At 38.1% G+C, this 24,594-nt stretch overlaps 1 protein-coding gene across 2 annotated transcripts in view; it reads right to left on the reverse strand.

Moving 5' to 3' along the window:
• DPP10 (dipeptidyl peptidase like 10) overlaps window positions 1-24,594 on the reverse strand; it is a 434,475-nt gene that overhangs the window by 166,772 nt on the left and 243,109 nt on the right. For both annotated transcript variants that reach the window (XM_054277922.1, XM_054277921.1), the window contains exon 3: window positions 20,182-20,277. In XM_054277922.1, coding sequence (XP_054133897.1) covers window positions 20,182-20,277 — 96 coding nt within the window. The remainder of the gene's footprint in view (window positions 1-20,181; window positions 20,278-24,594) is intronic.

Here is a 24,594-nt window from a genome sequence, read left to right on the forward strand (position 1 = left end):
CAAAAAAAAAAAAAAAATAGATCTCTGGAAGTCTGTCCTTCTTGCCCATGAGGCATGACACCCACTTCACTGTCAGCATCCTCCACTCCACTGGGAATAAACACAGCAAGTCTGACACAGGCCACAAGGGCAAAGCCCACCCCCTTCCCTTCTTAAAATTGTCATTGTTTGTATTGGAGCACCCACAACATGATTTTTGAGTGACCCCATTCACCCATATAGAGAATATATTACATCAGACTGATGTAATTCACAAATTTAGAATTATTTACTGGTATTTTTCTTGGCAGCCTGGTATTCTCCCTCCTACCCCCATCTGCCTAAGCAGTGTCTTTCTCACTAATGCTCCTGAGATCAATTCCTTCTGCCCTTCACCTAAATTTAGGGTGCAAGGCTTTTATGAAAGGTCTGTTTTTGCAAATGTCCCTGCAAGATGCTGTCTATTACAGCTCCTGTAACAATAAGTGTGTTAGTTAGTAATTGAATTTTCTTACAGTCTTGATGCTTCTTAGTTTTCCCTGAATTTATCCTGCAGGAAAAAAAGAAAAAAAGAGATTGTCCTTTTTTGGGAACACCTGGTTATTCAGGTGCATACTGCTTTGGATTCAACCATGTCACAGATGTTAATTACATGTGTATTTAATTACATGTGCATTCAGACCATCCATTTTCCAGTTCAGTTAGGAAGGAGCTCCTTCTCTATTCTCAGATCATTAGGAAACAAAGATTACATCTAACTCCTCCTGTTTTATGTGATCAGGAAAAGTAAGATAATCAGTGAAAATAAATTTTTGCAATCTTATTTACAATAATTTCTTCTCCAGCTATGCGCAAGGTGCTACAACACCAACACACAAATGGGATGGCTGATCTGAGCACAGAGGATCCAAAATCTCTACAGCGCAGGGCCACATGCAGCAAACATTAGCTCCTATACCACAAATTTACTGCAACATTGACGTTTTCACTTTAGCCACTAAATCACTTTGTTTCCTCCTGTCAGAAAATACTCTTACCTCTCCAGCAAAATAATATTTCAAAATTCCTATTGCAAAGGGTAAAGCTAAAAAAAAAAAACCCAAATAACCTCTGGGAGAATAGAATCACCCACTGTGAAGCTGATCACTAATGGTGTATCTCAACAAGATACTCACCTAAGGGTGTTCCCACTCATCCCTGACACATTAAATATGATGGAGTGGGGCTGTCAGTGCAGGGGTTTTACAGGCAAGTGGGGAGCACATCTCACAGCGCTCTGAGAGGAGAATTCAGCTGCTCACACTCCTGCAAGCACTAAGGGCTGACCTGTGTGTAGCCATGATGTTTTTCTGAAAAATCCTTTCCTTAGGATTTTTCCTCCTGAGAAGCTGAGAGGCCTCAGGAACAAAATGTAAGCAATGGTTATCTGCTGCTGTGGAATGCAACAGGTGCATCTGTGATTGGTCTCATGTGGTTGTTTGTAATTAATGGCCAATCACAGTCAGCTGGCTCAGATTCTCTGTCTGAGACACAAGCCTTTGGTATTCACTCCTTCTTTTTCTATTCTTAGCTGGCCTTCTGATGAAATCCTTTCTTCTATTCTTTTCGTATAGTTTTAATATAATATAAATCATAAAATAATAAATCAAGCCTTCTGAAACATGGAGCCAGATCCTCACCTCTTCCCTCATCCTCACACTCCTGCAAACACTGTCACACCTGTGACCTGTGTGCAGCTCTAATCCTGCAGCTCTGGACAACCAACAAGGATCTCCACCTGCTGCACTTTGGGCACACCACAAAGAAATGGGACAGACTTTTCCATAGAGAAAAACTAACAAGAGGCAAAGCTATGAAAACAGATTTATGCTCAGCCTCAAGGTAGATGTGACACAAGTTTACAGGAAGAAAAGCAACGGGACTCTATTTTTTAGCAGAAACACAGGATCTTGGTCTTTTCAAAATTGTAAGAAGGCAGCATCTATGAAAATATGCTTTTCTTTTTAATTCATAAGGTGAAGTCACAGTTTCTATGTACATAACTTAAATTATTAACTCTTACGCTGTTGGAGAAAAGCAATCCCTGCCCACAGTGTTTCAAGTGCATGGTGGAAAACAAGACTTTTCCTGAAATTTTTCATTTCTTCACACAGCTCTGTAATTTAAAAATGAGACTAACTTGCTCAGGCAATGTTGACCCTGTAGAAGAAGAATATTTCTGTCTAAGTTTATTGTTACAAAAATAATTAACCCTTGAAAGTCCTGGACATGCGTTGCTATGAAACCAAGGTGAGAGATGCAAAACAAATCCCTCTTATATATTACTGTAGTTGTAAAATAAAAGAAACTCTAGTTGCAAATATTGTATCCTTGGGTTTCAAATCTGCACTATTTTCAGATAGTTTCTGTCAGGACACACTGTCAGCGAAAACTGCTCTAAATTTGTGATCCCTCACCAACTACAGAGTAAGTGGTTTGCCTCTGTTACCTCCCTGTGCGCAAGTAGCATTTTCTGCAGAGCAATTCCCTTGAAATTATTTTTACACAGATACTTTTAAAGGTTTGCCATGTTTCCAGGCACAGTGCTTGCCCTGGCAGTACAGCAGGGAGCAGGGCACAGGCAGTGAACACTCTGACCTGGTTTTATGTCACTGTCATATTTTCTGAAAAATCCCTTCACCAGGATTTCTTCTCCTGGGAAGCTGAGAAGCCTCAGAAAAGAATGAAAATAATAAGTATCTGATAGCTTCTCCTGTGTTTGCTGCTTTGGAACGTGGTCTGGAGACTGTTTACCAACTGGCCAATGTTTGATTGGTTTCATGTGAATTGTTTTTACTTAATGACCAATCACCATCAGGTGTGTCAGATTCTGAGGAGTCAGTCACGAGTTTTTATTATTCATTCTTGTTAAGCCTTCTGTCTGTATCCTTCTCTTTCTTTACTATAGTTTTAGCATAGTATATAATAAATATACTATAATAAATATACTATAGTAAATATAATATCATATCATATCATCAAATAATAAATCAGCCTTCTGAGAACATGGAGTCAGATTCCTCATCTCTCGCAAACTCAACAGTTTCACTCATCCCTTGGTTTGCTTAAGCAGCTCTGTCTGATTGGTGGCTGATGTGCACAGGAAAATTTAGTTTTTCATTAAAACACCCTTTCTTGAACAACACTCAGGGATTCCAACGTTCTGTCTTTGGCTTTTACTGATTTCCCCAGCTTGAACACATTTCTTTATGTTTAACCTAAAATTCATCATGAACTATAAAGCAGGACATTAGGGCAGGGGAAAATATGGAGGCTCAGTAATAAAGCTACTGAAATTCACCTGTAACAGCAATTCCAAGCAACTTGAATTCCCTCAACATTCCTGTCATTGGCTAGAGCACAATCACTCTTTTGCACTGAGTGCTAAATACTGGCATTTAGACACTGACAGACAGGTGTACATGAAAAAAAGGTGATTGGAAAGATTTTGTCAGCAAAATGGAACTGCAGGTCTAAATAGTGCTGTAAGATATTATTATTCAAAGATGCCATTAATTTAGGTTTTGTACTGACTTGAATTTTTTTGCTTTTAGCTTTTTGAGGAACTGCTTATTTAAAAATGGCATGCAAAGAAGAAATTGCTATGTATTGAGGTTTGGACAAGAGGTGGCTCCACTCCAGTAACATGTATTTAATCTCTCTAGAGCTTCATTCAATAGAAACTGGAGTGTGTGAGTACATGCTTTATAAAAGCATCACCATAATAAGCACTTTTCATGACACTGAAGTTAAAACTGCCCATCAATTACCACGCACTTAAGAAAAATAACTTTCTACTAGAATTTTAGCCTAAAGTAATCTTGTTAAATAAAAATAAGTTTCCTGCAGTGTTGGGCACAAGTTTAAAAAACCCACACAGTGTTCAGTACCTAAAACCCAAAACCTAAAACACAACTGCAATTAGTTTATTGAGTATCCCTCCTTTTTGCATCAAATCCTGAAAAAACACCACACATACAAATCTGTTTTGTTGTACCTACTGTAAATGAGAATATTTAGGCTTTGTCAGAGAAGTTATGCAGCACCAATTTTTAATCCCAGTCCATGAAAGTCATCCACCCCTGTGATTTACTGCAAGGCTTCAGAATCAGCCCTGTGGCACCTCTGAGCCACCATGAGATGAAATAGGCAAAAATCATTAAGCAAAATTCTCCTCTTCATTCAAATCAATTAAATAGCCATTGCAATCAGTTTAGTACTCAACTGTAAATGTCAGTCTAGACATACCACAAACATTTTTTGATTGCTCTTGGAAATCAATTAAGCCCAATTAAAAGAGATCAGCAATGTAGCCAAATCCTGGAGGATTTAATATACATATTATGCAAATTGAATCAGCAGATTTTTTTTTTTATTTTAAATTAAACTTTACTCTTTATTGCTACCCAGGAGTTTTGGGTGAAATAATTTTATTGTTTTACAGAAACATTTTGCAAGCCTGGAATGAATTTCTCTCAGGGTTTGGTACTGCAAGGCAGTCATCACTATAATATGCAAGATGTACAGAGATAAATCACTCTAACAATGCTCATGATGGATTTCCCAGGCTAATCAATATTCCTGGTGAGGAGCAATGTCCTGCAATAATAAAAGCACAGGAAAAGGAGCAAAGAAAGCTGAATTCACTTCACAGAAACACTCCCTTCCCATGATGCTATGAAAATTCTTTGAACTCAAAAGTGAGAGAAGACAGACCAGAAAAGACATCAAGAAAGCTTTTATCCTCCTCTCTCAGATATCTTCTCCCCTGATCTCTTCCTCCTGCAACTTCCCCTGCTCTGCTGAGAGCCAGCTGCATCCAAACCCCTCCTGGAAGATGCTTGTCTCATCATCTCATTTCTCTCCCTTTAACAATTCACACACAGAACAGCCCTGGAGCAGAAACACTGCATTGCTGCACGGTGAAACCAAACTCCCCCAGGAGGCACCTGGTGCATTTCTGCAGCTGGGCTGAAATAAACCCCCTGTGAGCACACAGGGAGGAGCTGCTCCTCACAGCAGCAGATTCCCTCTGACAATCCTCTCCTGCAGCTCACACCTGCTCATGGACACACACAGCCTGAAGCAGCAATCTCCCACCATCTCCACCCTGGAAATACGGCCTTTGTAATTCTCTTCTCTTTCCTTCAGCTACTGCTTTCATTTCTTTAATACTATGTCTTAAATTCCTCATGTCAAATCAGGGACAGTGATTGTGCTTCTCATTGATAAAGCACAATGATAAAGAAAATACATTATGGAGATGATGCAGATCTTCACTGAGGTCATTATTTCCATAAGACTCCTGCTCAAAGCAGCAGCTCTTTTTGCATTGATGCAAAGGGAGGAACTGCAGCCCTCTGCCAGGTAGTGACTTCCTAATCCATCCAAACTTTGTCTCACAGGACTTTCTTTATGAAAATATGCATTATAATACCCAGGCTCTCTTCAAAAACCATGAATTATAGTTGCATATGGCCCTCAGTGAAGAGCCAAACAGAGATTTACATCACAGCCCAATCTTCATTTAAGAGAATTTTTAAGTTCACATGCACAGAAGAAAAAAAAAATGCTGGTTCCAAACTCAGGTTTGACAATTGATTTTATAGAAGAAAAAAGTTATTTTTTGTTTCAGTTATAGATCTAACATACCCATAACCACAGAGAAAAATCTTGGTTTCTGACACCAAAGAAAAATTATTTAATCCTAATCAAACATAGTTTTTGTAAGTAGACAGAGGTCTAGATGAAATTTATTCATATATAACATGGATATTCATACATCATATGTATATTCATAAATCAGCCTCAATGCAGCTTGTTCCTGTTTTAAATAAAAGCATTTTAATCCATTCTCCAGTTGTGTTGAAGCACAACAAAAGCAAGAAAATCACGAATCAAATATATATATATAAAATAGATACATATATATATTTATATATATTTTTTTTATATATATCTCCTGTTAGTGCAATTGATATATCATACTCAAATTCCAAGGCAGAAATCTGTAGTTAGGGCTGACAGCTCATCTGTGTCAGCACAACACAAGCCACTGAGATGGTCCTTTTCCATTTCACAGCTGCTTTAAAATAAGACAGACTGTCATCCTTAACTCTCAGCTTCTTCCCTTTGTCATTTCACATCACAGCTCTAATTTTATTTAAACATCCTTCTCTGCTGAGATTACATCTCTCAATTTGTTGCAATACAAATTAGAAAGATCCGTGCCAGCTCTCACCACTATCAGCAGAGTTCTCTCCTGGTGCCTTGATTAATTGCCCATTTTAACAGATGAAACAACAGAACTTACAGTTTTGAGACTGTCTTTTGTTTGCATTAAGGGAGGAAATCTGTGTCCCCACAGACACTTGCTCTTTTGCCATTACCATAATTACATGTTTTCAGACTAAACTCTCGTATCAGCACATCCACGCTGCTGCAGTGAAGGGTGTCAGGATTCTCATCAGCAGCTCTGCAGCCAGGTTGGATGGACCCTGGCTTCAGTCAGCAAGAGAAAATGGGAAACTCAACACACAAATACAAGAAGTTGTTTCTCTAAATGTAGAAAGAACTCGTACTGGATAATATTAAACTGGAGACAAAAAGAAATAGAATCCATAAAACGGAGCTGAATGTGTCAGGCAGACACAACATCCAAAAATAAAACTAAATTACACAGTGACCATAACCAGAAACCTGGTTCCTCTTTTTGGCAGATTCTCTAGGTGATGCATTTGCCACCATCACAGTGCCTCTGGCCAAGAGCAGGAAAAAAAAAAACCACAAAAACAAACAAACAAACAAACAAAACAACAAAACACCAAAACCAACTGCTGGGGATTCCAGCTTGTGGCAAAGCTCAGCTTCAAATTTTACATTGTTTGTGAACAAGAATGAATATGAAAAGTATCATTACATCCTTATTGATCTTGCTCAGTTCTGAGCTCCACACATCAGAGTTTGAATGCAATTTGTATTCCTCCTGCCCCAAATAACCCCTGTGGCTCACAGGGAGGTTTCAGCCTTACAGAGGATTTGTCAGATGCCTGGGCACCTCCAAGTGTCACACATCAGGGAGAAGCAACTGAGATTAATATTAATAAGCTACTTTTAGGGAAAAGAAATAATTAGGTCTCTTTGGTCTAACTGATTCATCTTCTTTCCCTTTGTGCTGATCTTCTACACTTACATGTCTCTTCAAAGAGTAAATTGCCTAACTGCTTTCAGCTCCCAGACGAACCTGTTGCATCTGCATCGTCATCAGTGTGAGTGACTTCCAGCAACAGCTCATCCTTGTTTTCCTCAAAGCCATTCACACTCCTCTCAAGGGTTGTTTCCTGTTTGCAATCAGACTGAAGCACAGGATCCAGGGACAATTTATCTGTTTGCTGATGCTTGTTGTTTTCTGCTCACAACAAGATTAAGGCAAGGCATAAGGAACGCAGCTCTCTTGTCTATCTCAACTTCAGCCAGGTAAAACTTGATCTGAGATTAACCTTGGAATTGATCAATCAAGGGAACAGATATTCAGCTGTCACCTAAAGGCAAGCAGGGAAAGAGACTGCCAGAGGGTAGATTACATATCTAGGAATTAGATGTGAGATGTCTTTAACTATCAATATGTCACAATGTGATTTCAACTGCACACAATACTCATATTTACAAGATTTCATGACAATATGTCAGTCAACATCAAAGCATTCACAGAGCAACAGGGAACAGGAGAGAAATTCAGAAAAAAACCCCATTTCAACACTAAAGAATCTCTGCTTTCAACAACATTTCACATTTCCTTTAAGTGTTATAACTAATTGGAGTGTAGACTCTTCAAAGCATAAATGCATAAGTCCCATTAGCACTAATGGAAGTTAGACACACTCATCAAAGGGAGAATATACTTCTATCTTTACAAAAGTAATCAGTGTGTCACAAAGCTGTATTTTTCTGAAGTTATCGTTTGCATGCTATGCAAGCTGAGTACAAAGGTTTGCATTAATTTAAATTCAGATTAAGCACTTAAAAAGTATTTCTCCTTCACTGGAAGAACTGAATGCAGCAAATCAGTTTGCTATTATGTAAAAAAAAATACATCACAAAATGCAGTAAAAATAATCACCCCTATAATTAAAGGCTGTCATGGTAAAATGCTTAAAAAAAATCCATTATTGAAAGAACATTTCACTCCTGTTCTGGGAAAGATATAATCAGGCAATTCCTCTCTGCGGTCCTTTCTTTAATACCCTCCCAAAGAATCACTGTGAGTTCAGCCACCACAAACTGTTTTGCTGTATCTTGATTATATATCATTTTTAGCAGGGTCTTTTGCAACAGGACAAGGGCCAATGTTTTGAAGCTAAAAGATGATCAATTTACATTAGAAGTAAGGAAGAAGTTTTTTACTCTTTTTACCAGAACAGGCTGCCCTGAGAGGCAGTGGCTGACCCATCCCTGGAGCCATTCAAGGTGGGATGGAGCTTGGAACAGCCTGAAATAACAAAAATTCCCAAGCATTTTTTAAATTTTAATTAAAAATTAATATCCAAATTTCCTTTTTTGAGTCACTGTAAAAATGAAATGTATTTTTAAAATACAACAGTGTGCTGAAGTTCACTGCTAAAGCAATGAGTAGCTGCACATACATCAGTGCACTCTGCGTTACTGAATGAAGTTGCTTGAGAAGTTTTGCTCTGAAGGTTTTTATGGTTATTAAACAAACCAGGAAGCAGGGACTAAAGCAGATACTAAGTCAATCTCCACTCTTACTAAGAACTAAAATAACCTTCATCCAACATGTTACCAGTGTAGGGAATTAGGAAATGACATGGTTTCCAACAAAGGGACTCTCACAGAGCAGCCTGGAGTCAGGCTGTCAATGATGCCTCTTTCCCACTCCCAGCTCTGCAAAGTCCTGCTCTCAGATAAAAGCAAACCCTGCTTCAAATTCATTTTATTTCCTGGCCTTACTCAATGCAGAAAATCACTAAGCAAACAAAAAAAAAAAAATAATGCCAAATATTGAATATTCAGACTTGTTCAGTGTCATCATGAGGAACAAAATAAAAACAACTGTTAACTCAGTGTATATTTTAATCTAGAGGTGAGGCAATCCGTGGTTGTGTGTTGCAGTACTCAGGACAGACACATCCTGTACCCAAAAAGTGTTTGGTTAAAATTAATAAAAGGTTATTTTGAAGATGGCAATGAGTCAGGAAACATTTAATCCTGAAGACATATTGTCTGCCTCTACTTCCATTTACAACTCATCAAACAATGATAGTGGCAATGGCAGTAACTCAAGTAAAAAATTCATTTATCTTCATTTTCAGCTCTTTCTCAATACTCTTTGCCCTGATTTTAGCTAAGTAGGTAAAAATATCATTTAACATTATAAATTCTGGAAGAATACAGCAGAACTGTTGCTGTTATTTCAAATATAGTAACATGCGTGAATTAATCAAGGTCTTCAGCAAGAAGTTTGAGTTTGAAATTGTTTCCAATTAACAATTTATCAAAATAAGAGCTCAGAACATAGCTAGAGAAAAGGGCAGAGTATTTAAGCAGAGAGGAACATTTATGTAACATGTTATAAGACCATTTTAAATTGCTAAAAAAAGAAAATCTAACTTGCTGGAACAGTGAGTCCTTGCCTCTAGGAGGACAAGGTACAACACTGTGTATGAAAATGGAAAAAAGATAAAAATTCATAGCTTACATAAATTTCATTACACGTGCAGTTGCCCAGAAAGCAAAGAATTAGCATCTACCTTTGAAGCACCTCGTAACAGTAGCTCATTTCCATATCTCTGTACATCTGGAATCCATCCAGAACCAATGGAAATGCTGCAGATTATAATATCCACTCTGCAACAGACTTCCATTCATGGAACATGATATCATAGTTTGGGAAATTTATAATGTGCTTTAATTGATAATATGGCTTAGAGCCTCCTTCTCTACATTGCCCATAAAGAGGAATAAATATTGGATAAGGCAATCATTTTTATACCCAATTAGAATAAATTGAAAACCTCATACAACACAATTTTTAGTTAAAATATTCCTCAGAATTTCAAATAGAATATGTTGAAATACTTGTTTTTAAATGTTGAACTGTTCACTCCAATAATAAAATGCATCATTTTTGCATTAATAAAATAGTGTTGCCAAGTAATATAAAACACATTAAAATAACAATGTCAAAATGAAATTATTATGCCAAAGATAAGATTTCAACATTCAAAATTAAAATTCACATTGTCCAAAATGTGAGAAGCTGAAGCAAAGTATTTAAACCTTCTTCACTAAGTTCATATAGAAAACACTCCTTCGTACAATACCTGCAAGTAAAAACCAAAAAAGTAAAAGAAAGCATCAGAAAACATTTCTAACAAATGTATCTGCAGCCAGCCATACTTGTCCCTCTGCATCTGACAGCTTAGTGACCTTTATAGATGAGCTCTCTCAGCTGAGATCCTGATAACAAATTCATAATTATCTGAACCATCATTACAGAATTAACAGACCCAGTCTGGCAGACAGGACTCCAAGCCTGAGAAGAAATGAAGCTGCCTTTTTATCCCAGAGACAGCTGCTCCAGGATGGGGTCAAAAACCAACTTTTGAATTTAGTCAAACTAATTCTCATGTAATGCCTGTCCTGCAATAAAAGAGATCCTCTTACCTGCTCCATGTATTGCTATTGCTCACAATGACAACTAAAAAGTCCTGGGTTTTCACAGCCACATTTTAAAAGTGCTTCAAATTTTTACTTTTAAAATGCAAGTTACGGATTTGCAGAAAACTTTAGGCTTCTAAGTAGCTTTGGCTGAACTTAAAAATCAATATTCCACATGCAGAAGAAATTCAGTCAGTCCTATGGCTAAAGTGGGCTGCAAGTGCAGAAAGCACACTCTGCATTTCCCTTTGAGGCACAGTTAAATAAGATGCTCTGCATTCATCAAAGTCTCAACTATGGACACCCTCCTCAAAACTAAAGACATGCTTTATCCCTGAGGAGAAAGATATCATGGAAAACAGAGGCAAAAACTGGGTTAAAGCTCAATGACTCTTAGCATGGGAGGCTGATATCTAAATTCTGTCAGAAACCTGATTGATTCTCCCATTCCCCTGTTTGAGTAATAGTTTTTTCACAAGGTGTCTGGAGTTTAATTTATCTCACTAAAGAGACTCTGAGTTTGTACTGCAATATTAGTGGGTCAAAGCCAATCTATATTTACAGATGTGGAAAAACAATGCATGGCTACTCTAATGATTACCCGCTACAAGTTTCTCACACAAATTGCCGATAAACTTTGTCAGATTGGAGAAACAGGAAAAGATCAAGTTGCTTCAGGTTCCTCTCAACACTGCAGTGCCACACAGAAAGTATGGGGGGCACATTTGATTTCCACAGCAGTAAATTAAAAATGTAATTAATACAATTGTCAAAAATGTAGTAATTTCAAGTTCATAGCACTGTTGTTCTCACTGCACTTCACGCTTTATTGTGAGAATTGAACAGAACTGATGCACTTAATAGACCTTGAAAGAATCCCAAATACATGAGCTCAGTATTTGTAGATAGATAAATCCAAACATACTTTAATAAAAGATACTAAAACCTAAACATACTAAACCTACTCAAGTCCTTTTGCATCACACTGAAAGAGATAACAAGCAAAATTGTTCAAGTGCCAGCCACATTTTCATAAGAATAACCCTGTCCGGGGCAAAACAGACCAGGAAAATGGATGGATGAGTGGCAAATTTGAGTCAGTGTCTCTGAAATCTGCCACAATGGAATCAGTTAAAGAGAGCTAAAAAAGGACTAAAAGTGAAGTAAACTTATATGTGTATATATATATCTTCATAGATACAAACGTTTAAAAATGCAATTTTTATGGATCCATTATGCAAACATTTGAGCTAGACAGAATGGCATAGAAAGCATTGGTTTTACTGCCTCTTAATCCAAGAAAAAACATGAATGGACAACAAAATGTAAGGATTAGAAATGTAAAACTTTGGCTTTTAGAGATATTGACTTTAAGCACTGTACAGCTTACTTATCTGCCACAAAACACAACTTAGTGTTTGTTAAAGAAGTGTCTAGAAAGAAAACTGACCAAAATTCAAGGATTTGGTTTAGGCAAATGGAAAAAAGGCAGAATCAGCCAGCTGTGCTGCTGTTGCATACAGCTACAAGTCCAGGTTATCCTTCTCCTGCCCAGCACTCCTTTGAAGAAAATCCAATTGCTGATGAACAAATTAGAGCAGCCTTAAATGAGCCTTTAAGAAGGACCATGAAGCCAGCTGGAGGTACAAACAGCAGCTCCCAAAGGAAAAGTGAACAGGCCACCCCAAATCCATCCCCTGGGGGAAGGACTGCAGCTCCAGCTGGGCACTGGGTACACTCTGTGCTGGTGACAAGTGGGGAAAGCTCAACAAGCAGGCACAGGGTGGAAATATCACCCTCCATGTGTCCATGAGCCTGCTGGAGCACACAGACACATCCCTGAGGTCTTGATGACTAAGAAAACACAATGTGGAAGCCTGGAGGGAGCTCAAAGTCTGCTGTGGAGCACCCACCATCTGTCACCATTCCAAAACGCTTCATCCACTGCTCAGCTCTGCTCATGCAACAAAAACATTCGCCCTGGGGGGCTGTTGCATCCTAGGAGTAATGGTGTAGCACATTCACTTTGGACTTGTTGATCACATTAAGGACTGCTGGCTTGGCCAGAAATGTGTTACTGAGAAAAGGCCTCCCTGTTCCACCAACATCACTATGGAAACTATGGGAATATTTAAACTTGCTCCTGCACTGCACTCAGGAGAGTTTTGCTTCAATAAACAGGGAGAACTCAGGTTTATTTAGTGTCTGGTCCTCTTTGCCAGGGCTTCACACACAGAACTGATGTACTTAAACTTTCAGCATTAGGTTACTATCCAGAAATACTGATTAGAAAATGTAAATCATTCTGCTAATCTCTTTCAAAAGACACCTCGTGCAACAGATACACTCTCCCTGTGTAAATGTTTTCTAAGGATATTGATGTCTTTGTTAAATTCTTAATGCTCTGGGCTGTGGAATAAGTAAAAAATCAATAGGGACATAAATTTTAAGAAGGATTGCAATGATTAGCTGTGTGTTTGGCTATTGGTGGCAAAAGGTAGTTTGACCTCCCACTAGCTGGAATATCTGATTTCATTTTTTCCTGACTTGTGTCCCAGTCTCTGGATTTTTGTCCCATACCTAGAGATTTCAACTAGCATGGAATCAGGCCACATCTCAATAAATACAATTAGATGTAAGTTGTTCCAAGAAGCAAGGACTCTTAAGGAAAATATATTTCAAGTATTCTGTGGAGAGAATACAACACACCTAGTAAAATCAACAACAAAATGTAAAAAAAAAAAAAAAAAACGGCCAGGAAAAGTGTTTTTTTTGTAATCAGTAATGGTGATGCTTGAGAGAAAACAAGAGTCAGGATACTGCAGAAGTCACAATAACACAGTGTTGTCCTGGTGTACAAAGAATGTTGGTGAAGGAAGGGAGAAGTCATTTGCAGAATCCAGTGGTGACACAAGTTAATGGCCCTGAATGCACAGCACTGTTTAATTCCTGTTCACCATCATTAACAGTGGCACCAGTATTGGTGCAGCCACAGGGATTAACTGAGCTGTGCAGAAACTGCCCAGATCTGCTCCTGAGGAGGCAGAAATGTGACACCTTGGGGACATCAATTACAGGAGAGCAGAAAGGGGCACCGTCCCTGCAGCAGGTCCTGACAGTGTGCTGGGGCAGGGAGATCAGATGCAACAGCCACTGACTAAAATGGTTTAAATAGACCAGAGCCAAACAGAAAAATTACTGATTAAATTACCTTACTGTTGTACACACAGTGGAAAAAAGAATTTTAATGAAGACAAAACACCAAACCACCCACAAAAACTAAAACTAATGAGAAAAATTCTTCCTAAACCAAAATGTCCATTGCTGGAGAAACCACAATTCCTGGAGCAAAGGACACCACAATGCACATTATTCTTGGTACAGGGGTGGTACCTCCGCAACCTTTCCCTGAATGACCCATTACCCACCCATAGCTGGCTCACAGAAAATCTTTAGCATCAGCACAAACACAGCCCCAAACTCCTCCAGTCTGTTCCCTAATGAGAGAATTGAATCACTCAATCTGTTTCACAAAAACATTGTTTAAATTCTTTTGTTTAAGAAGTTATTTTAATAAATCAGTGGAATGGTATCAATCAAGCCTTTTATTCCCCTTTTTAGCAGTTTCTGAGACAAATATCAGCCAGCCTGGAGATGCTTTATGTATCTTCTCAAATTTTCTGGGCCTTTCCCAAAACATTGTCTTCAGACTTGGCAAAACTTGGGTGTGTATTTCACACAACTTGCTGGAGTTTTAGGAAAGAAGAATTTCAGCTGAAAGCCTCCAAAGACTGGAGTGCTATCTTAGGATTTTTTTTTTTTTTACTTGTTCTTCCACAGGCTGCTTTTTGCAGCACAGAGAATCAAAGTGCAACCCCCTCTGCTGCCTTTCAGAAATAAACCCTTCACAGACAAGAGACAACAAAACAACTCCCTGGCCTGGCTTCCAGCTCCAGGCTCTGCACAGACAGATTCCAACAAAAAATGAAAGCTCTGTGCAGAGCTGGCACAAGTAACACTGAGCACACCCCTCTTCACTTCTGCCCAAAAGCATTAGTTGATTAATTAATTAATTAACATCACAGCAAATTTGTGAGCACCAAACAGCCCCTGCTACACCACCAGGGCTCTCCTGCTCCATGGCTGCACTCCAGCCTGGCCATTTCCCACTCTCATCTCATTTAGGGAATAAAATAACATATTTTCACACAATATCCATCCCTGATTGCAAGGGTAACACCAACACTCATAGATGTGTAATTCTAAAAGAGGTGTTTCTTTGCTTCTTGAATCCAACTCAATTTCTGGAGCAGAATCTCTTCTCTTACTGCTCAGTGCTGGATTATTTCTTGCACTTGACCCATATCCACTGACAAACACCACAACACACTCAGCTCTGTGAAAACAAGTTTATGATTATCTCACACACAGGAAATGCTTCTTTAAGAAATGCTAAATGTTTTAAAACATATTTTTAAAGCACAAAGTTGGCATATGTGCTACTGTGGAATCCAAGTGCTGTGCTTCCCAAACCGCTTCCATTTCCATCATAAATCATTTAAAAGCAGTTTCAACCACCTTCATGGCAGGTTTCCCAGGCCCACTGTTTATTTTATTTTTTAGGATGGACAAGAGGCAAGAGGGACCCAAGGGAAGCAGCAGCTCCAGCACAGGCCACTGCCTGCACAGTTCCCTCCCCAGGTGACAAAGGCAGTGTACAGCATGAGAAACGTGCCAGGGACAGCCACAGGTAAAATTATGGGCAGACACTCTCTCAGTTGCTCTTTAAGGAAAGAAAACATGTTATGAGAAGCTGAAGTAATATTTCTTCAGCCAGGTAATATCTTTCCATGTAAACTGTAATACACAGTCTACAAAACATGACAGTGAAACCACTCATCAACTGTAAAGTAGGAATGCTTTAAAATGATAATTCTCCTTTTTTTTTTTTTAAGAAACTACTAAACAAAATAAATGTTTTCAAAATAAATGTGGGGAGCAGAAGGATTTCCTCCCTAAACCAATCCCATGTTTTATCTGATGTTCAAAAGGGGTGTCATCACCTGCTCTCTTTTCTCCTCACTGCATGAAAACAAAGATGCCCACATCAGAACTGGCAATTACTCAGCAATGACAGCTTCTGCTGAGGCTACTATAGGAAATCTGGAAACACCATAAAAAACAAAAAAATAAAACAAATAAATAAATCTAATGCAAAGGCTTGAGTTAAAAAAAATACACCTGGAGTGAAAATATTTCTGACTTGGATGGAATGGTTTATTATAACATCCAAAGGAACACATTAAAACTGTAAAAGGGGAAGAAACAATAAAAAAAAAAAGTTGAAGAATCTTTGCCTTGGAAATATATATGTGTATTAAAAAATTATTTCCTTTGAAAATTATATCTGAACAGGGTGTGCCTGCCGGGACTGCTGGCACTACCTTGGATTTTATGGTGGAAAAAGTGATAAACCTAATTCCAAAACAAGGGTTTACAATAAGAGAAAACACACACACACACAAACACATACATAAAAAACACATACACACACAAACACACATACACAAAAACACACACTCTTTATTCAAATATATGAAAAATCCTGTCATTGTGCTGCCTCTACACCCATCTGACAGTGCCACCAAGGAGCCAGTGCACTCCATCGTGTACAGCAAAGATTGGCAAAGAATGTCTGAACAGAAAAAAAAATTAAAGCAACTCATCTATTCACAGAGGAATACACAAAAATATTCTGAATTTTATTGTCATTTACAGCTATAGTCCCTGGAACAAGAGATCTAAGTACAGACCTCAGTAAAAGAATGGAAATGTGTTGAGTCCTCAATATTTCCCAAAGGGCAGCACACACATTTCTAAGTAACTTGAGAGAAATTGGGAAAATATCCTGAAAAAATTCTTCACTCTGCCCCAATGAGCTGTCAGGTTCAACCTGACACATTCACATTCATTATTCACTGGCAGCATTTTAAATTCTTATTTCCTATTAGAAAACCTGAAGATCAATAATGCTAGAGGGAGATGTACTCTCATTCAAGGTCTCCAAAACTAAGCCAGACAACTGGAATGCCTTCTGAAATTAAACATTTTTCCAGCTAACAGGGATTGGACTGGTTAATGGTTGTGTGCACTCTCCACCATGTCCTTTTACAGCCAAAGTAATCAGATTTAAAACTGACAAAGTTTAGTGCCCTACTAAGTTATTTACGACAAAATTACTGGCTATCAGCCCTATTTTCTTATTCTATGTAAATTCTTTCAAAGAGAAAAAAAAAATTCAAGTCAGGTTAAAAAAAATATATATTGCCTTTGAAATGAACCAAAATAGAAAGAAAAAAAAAATTAAGAAGAAATCTGGATATCTGCACAGGTACATCTTCACATACTATATAAAATGGGAATATATTTTGTCACTTTTAAGACTAGCTCATAGTGTTTCTTTTATTTTCTTCAGCAACATCTGATTATCTCAGATAAAGACCAACATCTCCTCTCCAACTTTAGACATTTGCATAATTATTAACTTTGGTGGCAAGCCCATAAAATTGTGGACTCAGTTTCAAGCAGAAAAGGAAATGGACTGTAAAAAAAATCTGCATTTAAGGGCTGCTCTTATTAAAGAGCAGTCTAGAAATAGCTGCATGGGGATGGGGTTTGTAGTGGAGGAGCTTTCAAACAAGGAAGAAATAATGCAAGATTGGAAGATAATGTCAGAGAAATGCAAAGATCAGTAGGGAAAGTTTCATTAAAGTTAAATACCAGGCCTTTCCTAAGGACACAGTGATTCATCCACCACTTGAAATCTTTAAATCTTTCCTTTTGTTTTTCTACAAAACATGCTCCAGACCCTGAAGACATTGCTTACAGCAGGAGCCACTTTTTCAATCTCTATCCCTACCCCTTCCAGGAAGGAAAGATGATGATAAAACTTTCAGATGGATACAAATTATCCCATTCCAAGAGGAGCAAAAGGTAGTAAGTAGCTATTTATTTTCTGCTAAAATCATCCTGTGCAGAGTTCACTTATCCTGCCAATATCCAAAGAAAGTGCCAAATGCTCCCCTCCAGCTCCACACTAATGAATCTGAACTTATATATTTCATTTTCCATGCATATAATGCCATCACTGCAATGCCACACTGCCAGGAAATAAAGTCTTAAAAAATAAAAATAGAAGCAGGAAGCAAAAATGCTGCTTTGCAAGACTATTCCTTGGGGGTTTTTATTGCCCAAGATATTGGATATCATTAACTATACTGGCTATTAAAAAAAAAATCCCAAATCCTATACATATTTTTTCTGTGTGTCGTCAAAAATACTAAAAATTCATAAATCCTTAATTACCCTCACTTTTTCTTTACTTCTCATACACACACACATACTCTAATAAACAAAATGTTCTTTTTTCCTTTTTTTTTGTACTATTGGACTTCACTGTTTCTTTGGCCAATACACTCAGGAGAGCACCTGAGTTTAATGTAAAAATCTTAGAAGTTTTCACACTGACTCAGAAAACCATCATTGCAGAAAGACTGGATATTAGTACCAGTGTACTGTTAGTAAAACACAGGGTCTTTCTCTCATAAATAGCATTTCTAATATTATTTTCAAGAGATGGAAAAGTTCATACCTGTACAATCTCATAGCTTTTAGACTGGATTGCTTACAACAATTTTTTGCATGATACAAATTATATTTGTGCATGATGCTAATAAAATTCTATTTCACTGTAGGAGCTTTTTAAGATGGATTTTGAAGATCACAGAAGAAACTTGTATCCAAGGAAGGGTTTAGCATCAAATTCTACTTTTCTTTTTTACCACATCTGGAAAACTCATAAAAGAAGTTTTGCTGTTATTACAGGCTGTAGAAGAGTGTTAAGAAATACAATTAACTACATCTTTTATAGCTTCACCATTATTTAATGTAGCTCCATCCACAGCCTTTTAGTTTTATTGTCCTGGGTTTTGAAATTAGTACTACTTTTATGCATAGAATATTATGCACATGTTATGAGGAACTAATAGAGTTCTTAGGAGAATAATCTCATGGATTTTTTAAGTAACAAGAGGAATGGTTAGAACCAGCAAAATTATGTTCTTCCACTGTGTACTTACCTGCTTTTAGTGACCCCTTTATTTTACAATACTGGGTCTGGGATAACTTTATTTGACAATTAGGAGCAGTGTTTTTCAGATAGGGTGGGGTCAGAAGCAGCTGTTTTGTGAATTTACCAGAGAAAAGCAAATTGAAAACCTGCTTTTATGATTTCATTAGCAAAAACACAAGAAACTGCTCCTCCTGGCAATAGAACTGTTCCAGCTTTACCCAGTATCACTTTTTTTTGCACTGACTGTAGACAGAAACCAGTCCAAAGAAGAAACTAAGGGCAACTCAGCAGAGGTGAGAGGAAATTGAACTGAGTGTCCCTTCTCTTAGCCCTAAACTAATGGCTAACAAATAACAACAGAGCAGGTGCTGGGGAAAAAAAAAAGATTGACCATACTTTTCTCCTTTTTATGCTTTTGCTTTTAAATGCACGTATGTTTATTATAGCCACTTCATTCTTCAGAGTTTATCACAAAGCAATAATTCAATCACAGAACTCCCAGCTAAGTAAAGCAGTTCTAGTTATAGCTGAATGCCAAAGGTGATATAATGAGGCATTATTTCCATGCAAGGTCATTCTGAATTTACACACACAGCCACAGACTGCCAGACTCCTTGCACAGAGCACTCCACAACAGTTTTGTCTTGCTCAGTTTTGCACAAATCCTGTTGTCATTTCTTTGATTCTGTCACTGCAGGAACACCCAGATTACATGACACAAACCAGAAAGTTGCTACTGCATTACATGTACATTTCTTACAGGGAGAAAGTGAACAAGGCATGGCAACAAGAGAAAAAGGAGTCAATGAGTTGAAAAAAAGAGTTTGAATTTGATTTTCTTTATTACTTTAAAACGACTTAATTTTTTTGAGCTATCTGTATGCCATGTTCAAATCATTTAATAAATTAGAATGCTAAACACAATTCATAGTGATCAGGAAATTGCTATGGCTATAGAGATATATTGAAATATTCAAGTCTTTTCTAAATGCAAGGGAACCAGTTCCCAAACCCCAAAGTTCAGCTATTAATAGAGTTGATTTTCCTGTGAATCCACAAACAAGATCCAGTTCTTAAACACAATTCTTCATCACTGCTTCCAACTGAGTCAGGAGCATGAACAGATCATTTTAATGGGTTTCTACTAGACAGAGCTTTAAAATTAGAAAGCCACTTCAAAAATTAATGCAAGAGACGTGATTCAGAGTAAGAAGGAAAACTGGGACACTGGCCAATTTCAAGAGGGTTTGAAATTTTAACTGATTTTATTTTTTTTCCCTCAGTGACTGGATAATATCATTCAAGACTTAAAATTTTTACCTAGTTTCAAATTAAGTGAGAGTTTATAAACTTACCATTAATCCATTTGGCTTCTGGATTATGAACTATGAACTCTTTTCTGAAGAGATCTTCCAAGGATAATCTGTTTTCTGATGAATTTGCAAGTTCATCTAAAATAAACACAACAAGATCATTTTAGATAAATATTGGAAACAATATATTCTTGGTTGTTTGCAAAACACTGGCATTATAGAACCCTGATAACAATACCTTGCTCTTTTGGGTTTTTTTCACAACAAGTAAAAGTATCATTTTTGTTTAGTAAAGCTTCAGGAAACAAAGAATTGGTACCTTTTGGACAGGAAAACTACAGGATTTAGCGTTTGGCTATTTATTATACTGGGACTTTAAGAGCAAAGCTCTTCCTTACCACAGCCCCACACCACAAAAAATTACAAACAACGCCAAAATTTCCTGGCCAAAGAATGTTGGCCATATTGAGTACCATACACTGAGAGAAACTAGATAAAAAACTTCTGCGAGTAAATTTGGAACCAACTTCACCTATTCCACAATTTAAAATAAAATTTAAAAAAAATCTACATGCACATTTTGTAACCTGGGCTTGCTTTCTAGTGACATGAACACCATAACTTGGCTAGCAGCCTTGTATTTTTCCCAAACACGACCCAGGAATACTGTGCTCCTGAACATTAGCCAACACTGACTTACAAAACAAAACAAAATAAACCAAAATTATTTTCCTGCATCTAAAATCATCTCCACACTTCAGAAAACTAAAAAAGGAGCTCTGCTAAATATCAGTGTTCTTTTGCTGTAATCTATAAAAACAAGTAGTGAAGATTTCAATAGTGAAGATTCAAGAGAGAACTGCACTAACAGTGGTAATATTGAACCATTACTATTAAAGCAAAAGTTTTAGTGTCAAAAGATAAAACCACCAAGTTTCCAAGCAATAATCACTGGCATCAGCTTGCACCTCACCTGACTGCTTTGGGCTGTTTAGAACAGAAAAAAGCTGCCAAAGCTGTGCTGGCTGTTCCCTCTGCAAAAAGATGCACCTGTGCACTTCCCATACAACCAGCCCAATGCCCTGCCAGCTTTTTAAAATAATTTTATATTATTGGGCAGGTTACCATAAATTACTGCACTCTTTCTCTTCTCTATGAGCTTTTCTTTCCTTCTATGTGTTAGGGAGATTTTGTCCTTTTAGATATTAAGCAGTGCTCTGGTGACAGTCACATACAAAGAGAGTACCTGCCATCACAGCAGTCAAGCGTCTTTGTTACCTTTGTGTCAACCCATGATGCTACCAGGATATTTTTAACAAAGAAACCTGCTTTGCAAAGGTCATATCCTGTAATACATTTTGGATGAAAATGTGACCCTTCAAAGAGAATAAAGTCAATCAATAGTTTTGTTATTGGTCTTTATTCAGCCAAATTTCTCAATTAGAGGGCCAGCAGAAAGCTTACTGGAATCAACAGCAATATGTTATTTTTGCCTTTAAATGTCAGCGCTGCCTGCTGCAGCCACTTCAGCTGATATTAATACAAGCACATCCTTGGTGTCCTGAAAAGAAACTCCCTTTTAATGCACATCATGAATTTACAATGGACCCAAGGCCATCCCAGCTGCTCACTCCACAGCTCTGCTGCATTTTTCACGTTGCTCCCTCCCAGGAGGCAGCAGGGCTCTGGAAGCACTCACCCACTGCAACCAACTCCTCTTGCACTCCATGTCTTGTAAGGATCCTCCCTCATAAGACAAACACTCTAATCCTAAAATAAGCTTTTTCCCTCTTCCTACCTTCCAGGAATCAAAATAGCCTGTTTAGGTTTGTTTTTATTTTTCATCTGCCAGTCCAGCATGGGACACAATATTCCACTTGCAGTCTTACAGGGGCTTTACAGCAGAGCAACATTATCTCTCTTGATTTACACCTAATCCCTCTGTTTACACATCGTGGGACCTTGTTAGTTCTTGCTCCTGCCACACACTGTGTTTTTATCTTCAAAGTGAGCACACGTTGTTATGTGTGCTCTGCTCAGCTCCACAAACACCTTCCTGTGTCTTCAGAACACCGCTCCTGACTTAACAGCAGCAGACACTGGGCTCTCCTCATGCCCATTATCCCCTTTTTCCACAGCCTTATTGACAACCTTACCCTGCACAGGCTGTTTTCCACCACCTATTTGGATTCCATACACCCTGGTCCTGATGCTGTTTGTAATTCCAAGCGTGTTCCCCTTCTAACCTCACCTGAGTCTGTTTCTACGCATTGTGACCCTTTATTTCCTGCCAGTTTGCCAACTAGCAATCAAGCTCACACAAGCTGTTATGCTGTCAAAGATTGCCTTACCTATGACAGATTTTTTTTCCAACTGCTTAAATAAAAATCACTAAAATAATACATCAGCCGAGCACAGAGAGGCTATTAGAGAAGGAAGGAACACCAGTCTGTTTGCTATCACATCCCTGGCAAGTAATCTCGATATAAATTGGATTTTAAAGTAATTTTTAAATTATACTTAACTGAAAAAAAATGGTATCTTCAAGCAACTTTACAAAATGCTTTAGAATTTTGGGTTCTTTTCCTAATGCTAAATTTTAACCAAACCAGAGTCCTGTTTGTAACCCTTAGCTCCACCTTTGTCCTCTGTCAACATCTCAGATGTTTATCTATATAGATGCTAACATCTAGATGTTTATCTATAACAGGATGAATTACACATCCTGGGAACCCTCAAAACATCAGTGGGTTAATCTCTATTGACACAAGCACAAATTAATTGTACCCCACCATGTTTATGCTCAGAGGCAGGGGAGAACAAGAGGGGTGGCCCTCTGTGTCAGGGACCAGCTGGGATAGATGGATGGATGGATGGAAGGATGGATGGATGGAAGGATGAATGGATGGATGGATGGATGGATGGATGGATGGATGGATGGATGGATGAGGTGACCTGACCTTATGTGTCAAGATTAAAGAGGGGCCAGAGCCAGGTGACATCATTGTCACCTTGGTGGCTGCTGCAGGCCACCCCAGCTGGGAGAGCATGGGCAGTGTCCTCACATCCACAAGCCCTGGTCCTTGTGGGTGACTTTGGCCACCCCAATACCTCTTGGGGGACAGCACAGTGAGACATAACCAACCCAGCAGGTTCCTGGAATGGATTGTTGGTAAGTCTTCTCCAAGTGACAAGGACAAGGACATGGACCTGTTGGAGCAGGTCCAGAGGAGGCCACAAAGATGCTCAGGGGGCTGCAGCATCTCTGCTGTGGAGACAGAGGGACTCCACAGGGGGACTCTGCTATGAGACTGAGAGGGACTTTTGGGCTGTCATGGAGCGACAGGAAAGGGGAAATTGCTTTAAACTGAAAGAGTGCAGGTTTAGATTGGGTGCCAGGAAGAAATTCTTCCCTGTGAGAGTGGAGAGGTCCTGGCCCAGAGCAGCTGTGGCTGCCCCATCCCTGGAAGTGCTCAGAACCATGACAGGGCTTGGAGGCACCTGGGATAGTGGAAAGTGTCCCTGCCCATGGCAGAAGGGTTGGAATGAGATGACCTTTAAGGTCCTTTACAACCCAAACTAATCTTTGATTCTAGGATGTATTTGTTTCATTTTAAAGATTTCCTTTTACTACTGTGCATTTATTACATTGCAAAATAGCCTACTGTCTCTTTTTCATTTCCCTGTAAATTTTATTGAATTATTCCTTAAAGGAATGATATTTCCAATATTCTCATGCTATTTACCACAGATTTCTGTATTTTGGTCTGAAATTATATATATTTATATATATATATATGTATGTATATATATGTATGTATGTATGTATGTATGTATGTATGTGCAGCAAATGACACAGATTACAGAGACACAAACAAAATCAAATGCTAAAGACTAAATGACTACTTCTTAATTGTACATCCAATTAAAAACAGTTCCAATACTGGCATGCATTAATTCAAAGTGACAAACCTGTTTGTGCTTACTAAACTAGAAGGCTCCAAAACTTGAAATTAATGGCCTTGCTACTTTTCATGAGTTTATAGGATATTATTTTTGCAGGTTAAATATAGTCTAAACACCTCATAAAATTTGCCTTCTAACTTAGCAAATAAAACTAATAATTATGTACTGTAGTATGCCATTAACTGAAGCTCCCTACTGACTTTGCTGTGGAAAAAAAAGGTTTTATGCTAGAAATTAGGATAAAGGCTTGATATTAAATTCCATCTGAAAAAAGAAAAAAACACCACTAGTAAATGGTATGCAAGCTAGCAGGTGTAACTGGGAATTAGCATAGCTCACTTTGTGTTATCATGACAAAGAAAGAAAACTTGCCAGAAAATAGCTGGATATCAAAACCTGCCCGCAAATTTACAGTAGGCACGGGGAGTCTATACAGAATTGAACAGAAATCTGAAAATTCTTGCAGTGAATATCCACATCGCAAAAAAA

Source organism: Melozone crissalis, unplaced genomic scaffold (genome assembly GCF_028551555.1).
Source record: "Melozone crissalis strain CALT ecotype California unplaced genomic scaffold, PUWL_Pcris_2 ptg000023l_1, whole genome shotgun sequence".
In the NCBI taxonomy this organism is placed as follows: domain Eukaryota; kingdom Metazoa; phylum Chordata; class Aves; order Passeriformes; family Passerellidae; genus Melozone; species Melozone crissalis.